Here is a 12061-nt window from a genome sequence, read left to right as displayed (position 1 = left end):
TTGCCTTTTCTAGGTCCGCTTCCCGCGGCACATGGAGGTCCCCAGGCTAGGGGTCTAATCAGAGCTGTAGCCGCCAGCCTACACCACAGCCACAGCAATGCAGGATCCGAGCCTCATCTGCAACCTACACCACAGCTCACGGCAACGCCGGATCCTTAACCCACTGAGCAAGGCCAGGGATCGAATCCGCAACCTCATGGTTCCTAGTCGGATTTGTTAACCACTGCGCCACGACGGGAACTCCATATCTCAATTTTTAAAAGGGCTGTAGATGGGGAACTTGCTGAGTATGAAGTGAGGTCAGAAGACCCAAGCTGAGGTGTGTCCATCCCATTAGCAATCAGATATATAATACTAGAGTGTAGTGGTCAAAATAAGGTAAGAAGATGATAGTTTAGAGACCATCAGCACCTAAGAGATTCTGAAATAAAGGAGTTCTCCAAAGTATACCCAAAAGTAATGTTTTAGGGAATGAGAAGAAACTACATAGAGAAGGAATGGTAAGAAAAGACAGACATGATGACGAAGTGTAACAGAAAAACAAACATACTATTGGAAAGAAAGGTATTTCTAATATCAGATAGCATAAAAAATAAGCAATTAAGAAAATATGACTCTCACCAATCCCAACCACATTAAAAAGATACAGCTTTGAAAAAAGTAAAATTAGATAACCAATACCTACTTCTAATAAATAAATATTACTAAAAAGTACTAGAGTTAGGCTAATGATATATAAACCCAATCTTTTCTTCCATCATAAGCCTATGAAATGACCTTTAGGAAATCTCAAAAGCAGATGCTTCTAGTATAGGTTTTGAGCCAAAATTTGCAATTACCTCTAAGCAGTAAAAGACCCATGTCTGTACACTACAGATAACAGAATGAAGTCTCAATCGATACTAATCCTGTTTACAGCGCTACCAATATGTGCCTTGTTTTCCAGACATCTCACCTGAATGGGTGGCCTTCATCAGATTTCTGGATAGCTTGGATCACACCCTTATATATCCTAAAGCTGATAGTCACAGAGAGCAGGGCCAAGGCAATGTAGGCCGTTACACTCACAATGCTGAATACTGTCAACGAAAGCAGCAGGAATAAGCTGGCACCAAACACCACTCCAGTCTTCTTAATGTCTCTCCAGTAGAGGAGGTCAACAACTAAAAATTCAAAAAGAAGAAATCAGAAATTAGTATATAACTTTCCCCATTTGTATTTGGCACATTTGTATTTATGCCACCTACAAAAATAAAAAGGCCTCTAGATAAAGTAAAACTGAAACCTAAAATATTTAAGAAAGATTAACTTTATAAGTTAAATTTTAAATCCATCCTAAGTTGCGTATTAGTGTATCAATATCGGTCTCTATCTACCATAAAATGTTTTTCATTCAAATCTACTTCCTACATATCCAAATCATCCTGGCTATACAGGATGATTAAATCTCAAGCCCAGCATAGCAAACCTCTAATCCAAAACAAGAGGTTTCTTAAAAATCATCTTAAGGGTTTTCATCTTTATAAAATGCATGATATATATTCAAACAACAGAAAAAAACCTTAACACAAACACTCACCGAGTAAGATACCTCCTCACTGACAAAAAAAATTATCTGCAGAAAAACCACTAGTTCAAAACATGGTGAGAAATCACAAGTTCACTAAAAACTACACATGAGATTTATAGCACTGCTTTTAAGAGATTCTCTGAGAACTTAACAAAGTTGTAACTTAACCTGGCTGTCATTAATACAACAATTTCCTACAAGGCAAGTAACAGAGGGAAACTGCCTTTGGATTAACTGGAAAGCTATTTCCCTCCAGGAGTAGGAAAGTGCAGTGCCATAAAATTTAGGTGTCAAAGAGAAAAAAAGAAAACTTAAATGTGTTACACTGTTATATAATGTTTATTAATAGTAAGCAGTCAGACAAAGCCTAACCTAGCAAGTTTGTTCTTGGCCCATGGCTACAGGCCACTGTAGGGATCAAATAACCATAAGCCTGTGGTCTCAAGATCAGGTTATGCACAACCCAAGAATTCTGCAGGGTGCCTGAATCCACAGGCTAAACATAATTCATCTCTTTCTGGATTGCAAACAGTCAAGGTAGGGGGAGCATTCTTAGAGTAAAATAAATATAGATATACTAGAGTACAATTTTAAATACATGTTAGTTTTTAAGATGAAGGTGGTAACAAAGAAAAATTATATTTCTAGGGGCTGCTCTGGTCACTCTAAGACTTTACTGTTAAGGGTATTTGTGTGGGGAAAATTATTTATGTGAACTGTAAAACATTAGATATTATTATGAAGCCCCGAATTCCTATTAGTAAATATCATGAGTACTGATTAAGATATTTTAATTGGGAGTTCCCACCATGGCGCAGCGGAAACGAATCTGACTAGGAACCATGAGGTTGTGGGTTCAATCCCTGGCCTCGCTCAATGGGTTAAGAATCTGGCATTGCCGTGAGCTGTGGTGTAGGTCACTGATGAGGATCAGATCCTGCTTTGCTGTGGCTGTGGTGCAGGCTGGCGGCTGTAGTTCCGATTTGACCCCTAGCCTGGGAACCTCCAAATGCTGTGGGTACAGCTCTAAAAAGCAAAAAAAACAAAAAAAGTTATTTTAATTGCCCATCACAGCGCATGTCGCACATAGCAGGGGTTCAACATTATGTTTAGGGAACATTTATTCCATTCTCCTAAGTATGACTTCATTTGAATGCTATTTAGTATCTTATGATTTTTACAGCTTTGTTTTCAAACTCTGATTTCAGCTATTTATTAAAATTCCTCCATTTCAAGTTTGCCCCAACTCTGCCTAAAACATCTACATCGGTTTTGTTCTACTCTACTACTATTTCAATGTATCAGCTCAACTGTGATCTGACCAGAACCTGAAATAGTGTCGCTAGGTGATAAATAATGAACACTGAATAAAGCAATGCTAATAGTTTTCTGACATTCAGCAAACACCTACTGAGCTAAGACTTCAAAAACTCAACCTAGTAGAATGAATTAGAAAACCTGAAAAAGAAGACACGGATTTTTTTTAAGCAGTCTCCAATTCTAAAACACTACAATTTTAGGAAAGTTGTAAGACATAAAAACAATTATCAATAAATTATAAAATAAATACCATAAATATTGTTGAAAATTTAGAAAAGCAAAAAAACTAGAGGAAATTTTAAAAGACTTTTTTGAAAGAGAAAGAAATTTGGCTGGGTCCTAAAGAATGGCTAGGGAATCTAAAAAACCTAATGGGACAGGCCTAATTATCAGTCTCTACTATCAACAGCTGTAGTAACTAATGTTTCTTTTTTTAACAGGGTACAGAGAGAGTTAGGGGAAGCAATGACAAAGATAGCATTTGGTAACATCCTTTCCAGAGGCTCCTCCTGTGGGCTTATACAAGAGAAGAGCGTTTAGACTCTGGAGTGAATCACCTAGACTCCAAAACTTACTAGCTATATGACCTCAGGCATGTCACTCAATCCCTTCACACTTCAGCTTCTTCATCTATAAAGTACATATACAAATAGGAATGATCTTACTGAGATATTGTGAGGATTAAGTGAGATAATAAATTAAAATTCTTCACTAATAAGATAATATAATGCATTTAATACAGTATATAACATGTAATAAATTCTTAATAAAGTCAAGGCTGTTATTTGCTATTATAAACTATTATTTTTGTCATTATAAATACCACCACAATTACTATCACCTTTCTTATCCAGGTATTTAAATAATAAATATACAAAGAAAAAGAAAAGAAAATGTGAACCTGTGAATAGCTTTAAAGCTAACAAATTGTACTGCTGTGTTATATCACAAACATGTCACTTTATAAACCACATGGAAAAGGATTTTAAAACTTTAGATGAGTTTTCATTATAGGGCAAATAAAAGCTGATAACCTAGTGGAATGAGCAAGTAAGGTATACCCCAAATCTGTTTTTATATGAATAAACACTCCTTTATAAAAATGTCTGCTTCTCGAAGTGCTCTAAAATGTTTATTAACCTTCAAAATCACTATTGGTGATATAAATAAATGCCAATAATCCTCAGTCTTCCTTCACTGAAAACTAGTCAGTAAAACTTGATTATGAAATTAATGACTTTAATCTTAGAGGTATGTACAACATATTTTAATGTCTATCAAACTACCTAAGAAAATAGAGGTACTGTCTGAATAATTTCAATGACTAGGTAAGAATCATTTGTAAGTAATCTATGATTTCCATGCTATGGTACAAGAAAATATCAGTGACTGGGACTCAAGAAACCCACATCCTAGTACTGGCCATGCATGGGATAACTCTGGATGAGACTCCACTTCCTACAGACCTCAGTTTTACCACCAGTAAATAGGCATTAGATGATTTCTCTTTTCCCTTCACAAAATACAAAATAACATCAGTCTTACATTCAAATTCCCAATCAGTGGGTCCAAATCAGTGAGATTCTATGCTGTGCTAAATACAAAATTTTTAATGTCTGCTTCTTTTTTCGATCTTGATTTACTGTGGAGGAGAGAGACTTAAATATTTATTCATACCAGTCTTTTGAAATGAACCTTCCCAGAAACATTTTTTTTTCTTTTTTGCATTTTAGGGCTACACCCATGACATATGGAAGTTCCCAAGCTAGGGGTCAAATAGGTGCTACAGCTGACAGCCTACAGCAACGCCAGATCCAAGCTACATGTGTGACCTATACTACAACTTAAGGCAACACCAGATCCTTAACCCACTGAGCGAGGCCAGGATGAACCTACATCCTCATGGATCCTAGTCAGGTTCGTTAACCACTGAGTCATGAAGGGAATTCCTGAAGCACTTTTTTTTTAAGTGCCAAACATTAACAACAAATTCATATTCCTACAATTTTTCATGTGACTTATAAACTATGTCATCATGAGAACACTATAAGAGGAACTAAAAAAAGAAAAAAGAAAAAAAGACTGAAAGCTACACACTTTGGAACCCCGAGAGATGTTTAGATGTTTTAGAAATGTTTTCCAGGTTACTGATCTATATTCTCCACATATCCCTTATTTCCTAAGTCAGTTTTTACTGGGCACTTACATTATGCCAAATACTGTTTGTAGACATCATCTCTCTCAATTATTAAAACCCTATGAGGGAGGCTTTCAGACAAGAAAATGAGAACCAGTTCTTATATGACTGGACCCAGAGCATTTAATTAATAAGTGGTAGAACATGAATTTTTAATACAGGCTTCATACTGATAAAACTCACATTCTTCATACATGGATGAAGCAACGTGGGTGGAACCAGAGATTCTCATACTAAGTGAAGTAAGTCAGAAAGAGAAAGACAAATACCATATGGTATCACTTATATGTGGAATCTAAAATATGGCACAAATGAACCTATCTACAGAACAGAAACAAATTCAAAGATGTAGAGAACAGACTTGTAGTTGCCAAAAGGAGGGGGAGGGAATGGAATGGACTGGGAGTTTGGTGTTAGTAGATGCAAACTATTGTATTTGCAGTGGACATGCAATGAAGTCTTGCTGTATAGCACAGGGAACTATATCCAACCACTTGTGATGAAACATGATGGAAGATAACATGAGAAAAAGAATGTATACATATGTATAACTGGGTCACTTTGCTATACAGCAGAAATGGACAGAACACTGTAAATCAACTGTAATAAATTTTTTTTTAACTAAAGGCTCAGCACATTAAAGTTCTTCAAAATGTTACACACTTACATATATAATGAATAGGCAGAGTATAAGCAGATAATTACTACATGTGAGATGAAGTGTAAAGGCCAAGAGGAAAGAAAGTCTAAGTAAAATTAACAAGATAGGTTAATTAATAAGGAGTACATAAATTTTCATGTAAATAATTCACCTTCAATTAAATCCAAAAAGGGAGAAAGAGGTTTTTTTTGTTTTGTTTTGTTTTTGCTTTTTAGGGCTGCACACGTGGCATATGGAGGTTCCCAGGCTAGGGGTCTAATCAGAGCTAGAGCTGCCAGTCTACACCACAGCCACAGCAACACCAGATCCGAGCTGCATCGGCAACCTACTACAACACAGCTCAGGGAAACAGCAGATCCTTTACCCACTGAGCAATGCCAGGGATCGAACCCGCAACCTCATGGTTCCCAGCTGGATTTGTTTCTGCTGCTCCATGATGGGAACTCCTATTCCAATATTCTTGATCTATATTTCCATAGTAGGAAGCTATAATTAATCAAGTTGTTGAAGGCATCTTTTAAAAATCATGTGAATTTGAGTAAGCAAAATCAGAATATAACTCTGCAAAAGAATATTATGTAGCCACTGAAGACCGTGACGTAGATCTATATTACCACAGAAACATGTCCATAATGATAAAGGAAAATGTTACTAAAAGATTCACATAGTATAAATCCCACTTTAAAAAATGTTTAACTATAAAGTCTGAAAGGAAACCCAGTAGCCAGAGTTTTTATGTCTGAGTGGTAGTGTGATAGATGAGTTGAACTTGCTTCTTTATTCCCTTCATGCCATCTGAAATCATCCCTAATGGCAAGTGTGAATTACCAATATACTTACCTTTATTCCTATTTGATACCACCAATGAATCTTATAACAAGCGTGTGGGGTTTTCTCAGTAGGCTTCCCTACTGGGAAGAGAATACCTTGTCTGCTAGCTTGGTAAATACGTAGCCTCAGCTCACAGTTAAAACTCTGGTATCTGGGATTAAATCAAGTCAATTTCCCAAAGGTCATGATACAGGAACAGCCATGTATGGTCCAGCATTATTCCATGATTACAGCCTAAAATAAATCTTACTGCATGAAAGTACAGTAAACCATAATCTACTACTTCTGTCTCACCTACCACATGGTTCCTAGGAATGAGGTCTTTTCAATAAATGGAAGAGCTCTGAAAATCATGTCTGCGAACAAGCCCACATATAGTGTGTGAAAATGTGTAAGTAGCTGTATGTAATTACTCAAAGCAGATATCATGAGTGTCTAGTGGAAATAAGCCCTAAGGATGCCCTGGTGGCACTTTAAAGCACTGAGAGGGAAAAAGGGGAAGAAGAGCCAAGACAGACAGGACAACTAGGTATTGATAGGCACACATAAGACAAAATTAATGTATCGTTGAATAAGAAGATCTGAGAGGCAATCTACACTGTTACCACTGTTAATGTGCAAAGTGTAGGACTTCAATCTTTTTTTGTAGAGGAATTTAAGAGATTATTAGTGAAGCTACAAGGATGAAAAAATACTGGTTTCTAGCAAACAGAGTTGCTATCTTAACTGATATTCACCAGTATTTCTAGTTTCTCACCGATTCCTTAAATTGGTTTTAATGAAAAAACTTTACAAGATTATGTTTATCCAGCACTGTTGATTCTCAATGGAGGGAATCATAAAGTTTTATTAAAACACTTTCTAAGAAAGATATTCAAAGACTTTTGCTTCCAATATCCATCAAGAAATTTATATTCATTAGTTAATTAGATATTTGTTCAATCCTGATACTAAAATTAGAGACATCACAAGAAAACTACAGACCAAGATCCCTTATGAATACAGACACAATAATCCTCAATAAAGTACTAGCAAACTGAATCTAGCAACACATAAAAAGGACTATATACCATGGCCAAGAGGCATTTATCCCAGGAGTACAAAGTTGGTTCAGCATATGAAAACCAATCAGTATAATATACCATATTAAAAGGATGAAGGACAAAATCCCATATGATCATCACAAAAAGAATCATCTGACAAAAATCCAAGAACTTTTCATTATAAAAACACTCAACAAACTAGGAACAGGAATAGAAGGAACTGTTCAAACTGATAAAGGTTATTACAAAAACCCTATAGCCAACACTACTTGAGGGTCAAAGACTGAAAGCTTTCCTCCCAAGGCCACAAATAAGACTAGGATATCCCCTCTTTCAACTTCTAGTCAACACTGTCCTGGCGATACGAGACAGGGGAATTAGTCAAGAAAGAAATAAAAGACATCCAGATTGCAAAGGAAGAAACTGAAAACTATTTCCTATTTGCAAATAATACAACCTTGTATATGGAAAATCCTAAGGAATCCACCGAAAAGCTACTAGAACTAATAATACATGAGAACAGAAAGGTTGTAGGATATAAGATCAATATACAAAAAACAACTTTATTTCTACACTAGCAATGAAAAATCTGAAAATGGATTAAAAAATAATTTCATTTATAACAGCATCAAATAGAATTTTAAAAAAGTGAGACACTTAGAAACTGAAAACCACAAAGTACTGTTGAAAGAAATTAAAGACAAATAAATGGAAAGACATCCCATGTTTATGGATTAATGGGATTATTATTATAATGGTAATACTTCTCAAATTAATCTAAAGAGCAATTTCTATCAAAATCCTACCTGTCTTTTAGCAAAAACTGACAAGTAAATTAGAGAATTCATACGCAAGTGCAAGAGATCCAAAATAATCAAAACAATTTTGAAAAAGAACAAAGCTGGAGAACTCACACTTCTCTTTTTAAAACTTCCTAAAAAGCTATAGTAATCAGTTTGGTGGGTGCACAAGGAAGGATAGATTGAATAAAACTGAATAAAATTAAGAGTCCAGAAATGGGCCCTTACATTTACATCAATTGATTTTGACAAGGATGCCAAGAAAGTTCAATGAAGGAAAGAAAGTTTTTTTAACAAATGGTGTTGGAACAACTGGGTATCCAACAGCAAAAGAATGAGGTTGGACCCTTCCTTACCTTACACCATATACAAAAATTAACTCAAAATGGATCCAAGACCTAAAGGGTTTAAACTACAAAACTCTTAGGAAAAAAAAAAATGTTAAAGTCTTCATATCTTTGGATTAGGCAATGGTTTCTTAAATGTAACACCAGCAGCATAAGCAGTTTTTTAAAAACCCAGATAAATTAGATCTCATTAAAAATTTTTTAAAATGTGCTTTAAAGGGCACGATCAAAGTGAAAATTCAACCACAGAATAAGAGAAAATATTTACAAATTAAACATCTCATAAGAAACACGTATTCGGATTATATTAAAAAACTCCTATAACTCAACAATAAAAAGACAAATCAATTTAAAATAGGCGAAGTATTTGAATATAAATGTCTCCAAAGAATATATATAAACAGCCAGCAAGCAATGAAAAGATGCTCAGTATCATTAGTCATTAGAGAAATGCAAAACAAAACTACAATCAGACACCACTTCAGACCCACTAGGATGGCTAAAATAAAAAAGATGGACAATACAAATGTTGCCAAGAACTGACAAAGATTGAAATCCTCTTATATTGCTGATGGGAATGTAAAATTCAGCCACAGTGGAAAAACTGTTTGGCAATTCCTCAAAAAGTTAAACAGAGTTACCGTATGACCTAGCAATTCCACTCCTTGGAATTTCCACCCAAAACACTGGAAAATCTGTGTCCACACAAAAATTTATACATGAATGTTCATACTAGCTTTATTCATAATAACCCAAATGTCCATCAACTGATGAATGGTTAAACAAAATAACCTTACAATGGAATTATTACTGGGCCATAAAAGGAATAAGTATGGATACATGCTACCTGGATGAGCCTTGAAAACATTATACTGTGTGAAAGAAGCCAGACACAAAAGCTTACATGGTTGTATAGTTCTGTTTATACGAAGTGTTGAGAATAGGCACTTCTATAGAGACAGAAAGTAGATTTGTCCTTGTGGTTGCCAAGGACTAGGAGGAAGGGAGATGGGGAGTGACTGATGATGGATGTAGGATTTTTTAGGAGGGTGATGAAAATATTATAAAATTAAATATAAATAATTCTATAAATATATAAAAATCAATGACATCTACACTTAAGAAAAAATTAAAAACTAAAAAAAAATTTACTCATTTTAACATCTGTTTCTCTGCTAGGTCATAAGTGCCACAAGAAAGCATGTTATCTTACTACCTATATACCATGTCTGTAGAGCCAAGCATAAAACCTGAACCAACAAAACCTCCAATAAATACTACTGATTGATTAGAACAAATGCATACTTTGTGCCAGTTTAAGGCATGTACTAATACTATTTAATTTACTCAAAAATGTTTCTATGCTTTTGACTTAATATTTGTTTTATTTAAACTATCCTTAGATATCTACATTTATTAAATAATAGCAATGTTTTCAGATAATTTATAAAACAGTAAATAAATATTGCTTTGCAGGCCTGTCTCTCCTTACTAGACCCCAAAGGACTGATGAACACCTTTCATCTTTTATACTTTCATTATTTGCTTCATTAATATTTGCTGTACTGTCTGAATAGTGGCCAGATTATTCCTAGGAATAGAAATATTTTAATTAAAGATGATAATGTTTTCAAATTAAAATCTTTAAATAAGAATTGTAGGGTCACTAAAATGCTAATTTTGAATTCCTCTGTAGTCACTTCATTAGTTCTGTTTATGTAGGAGGAGTTTAATGGCCTCTTTATTCTTGAAAAACCAAAATTAAGATAAAAGGTTTGTACAAGGGAAGTTTAGCCCTTCGTGGTTCCTAAAGACATCTTCTATACGGCAGAATGAAGCGCTGTTCACATAAGGTAACCTACTGTGACCTCAACTTTAGTCTTACATAAAATGTTCATGAAATATCCTCTTAAAGATCTGAAATTAGGAGTTCTCGCTGTGGCTCAATGGGTTAAGAACCCAACTAGTATCCAGAGGATGTGGGTTGGTTCAATCCCTGGCCTCACTCAGTGGGTTAAGGATCTGGTTTTGCCATGAGCTGCAATATAGACTGCAGATGTGGCTCAGACCTGGCGTGGCTGTGCCTGTGGCTGCGGCATGGAGGCTTAGTTCAGATACGACCTCCAGTCTGGAAACTTCCATATGTCTCAGATGGGGCCCTAAAAAGACCAAAAAAATAAAAAGGATCTGAAATTAATCTAACAGTGCTTTTTCCTCTTATAACAGTGGAGCATGCTTATGGATTAATAAAATAATGCTGATCAATTTAAACAAATTTTTGTCACTTAGAAAAAAGTGATTTATTCTCTGCAGTGCTTCCCCACTTTTGTTTTCAAAATAAAAATGTGAAAAATCTTTATTTTGATTGTGTTTTGTGCAGTGTAGAGAACAGCAGCATCCTTATCAAACTAACATTTTAATTTAAAATAATTTAATATACTATGATCTTTTATTCAAAAGAAAGACTTTTCAATGCAGAATAAGAAGAGTTACCTACATTTGGTAATCATCAACTGTTATCTGTCATAGCTAAAAATAGTGCCAGCCTTACATGCAGGGTTATCCAATTACATTTTGCCTCCAATCAAATTCTTAATGAAACTCTTCCTTGAATAGCCTGAAGTCAGGTTTCAGTTTTTAAATCTTTTGTGTGAGTGGGAAAAAAAAAACCATTGAACTAGGTAGTTCTAAAAGCGGTGGGAGGACAAAGAATGGTTACCAGGAAAACACCTACCTCCTAAGCAAAAACAAATAGTTCTCTTCAGTTAAGTCAGGTAAAGAATGAGAAAGAGGGGAAATGTATTTAGAGAGGAAGTTAATAAGCATAAACATACAAATATTAGAATAAGACTAAACTTTTAGTTATTTTTCACAACCATAAACCTTGTATTAATAAGTAATTACGAATTTATTAGAAAATCGCAATTCCTTAAATCAAATTCTTCCCAGAACTTGCCAGGAAAAGTGGCTAGAATTCAGTTGATCATTTATTACCAGACAGTAAGCCTGTACCTCCACATAGTAAGCCTTCACTTGGCTAATAAATGGCAGGTGAAGGTCCACAAAAAGATGTGTGCAGAGTGGGAACTTAACTCTTACAGCAAAGACAGAGGAGCTCGAGTCCTATTTCTTCCTCTTCTCACTCTGACTAGATTATTTAACCTAGTTTCCCCGTATGTAAAATTAGGAAAATAACAGACACCTAACAATTTAGTTGAAACTGAAAGATTTCACATATGAAAATTCTGGGTGAACTAAACACACTAAATAAAGGTAATGTGTCAAGAGACAA

The 12061-nt window shown here is 35.0% G+C and overlaps 1 protein-coding gene across 5 annotated transcripts in view; it reads right to left on the bottom strand.

The window, feature by feature from the left end:
- RTN4 (reticulon 4) overlaps positions 1-12061 on the bottom strand; it is a 73911-nt gene that overhangs the window by 15607 nt on the left and 46243 nt on the right. For all 5 annotated transcript variants that reach the window (XM_047782071.1, XM_047782075.1, XM_047782074.1 and 2 more), the window contains one exon: positions 956-1163. In XM_047782071.1, coding sequence (XP_047638027.1) covers positions 956-1163 — 208 coding nt within the window. The remainder of the gene's footprint in view (positions 1-955; positions 1164-12061) is intronic.

Source organism: Phacochoerus africanus, chromosome 5, assembly GCF_016906955.1.
Source record: "Phacochoerus africanus isolate WHEZ1 chromosome 5, ROS_Pafr_v1, whole genome shotgun sequence".
Taxonomy (NCBI): domain Eukaryota; kingdom Metazoa; phylum Chordata; class Mammalia; order Artiodactyla; family Suidae; genus Phacochoerus; species Phacochoerus africanus.
Note: the sequence above shows the minus strand (reverse complement) of the source record. Positions and strands in the feature narration are given on the sequence as shown.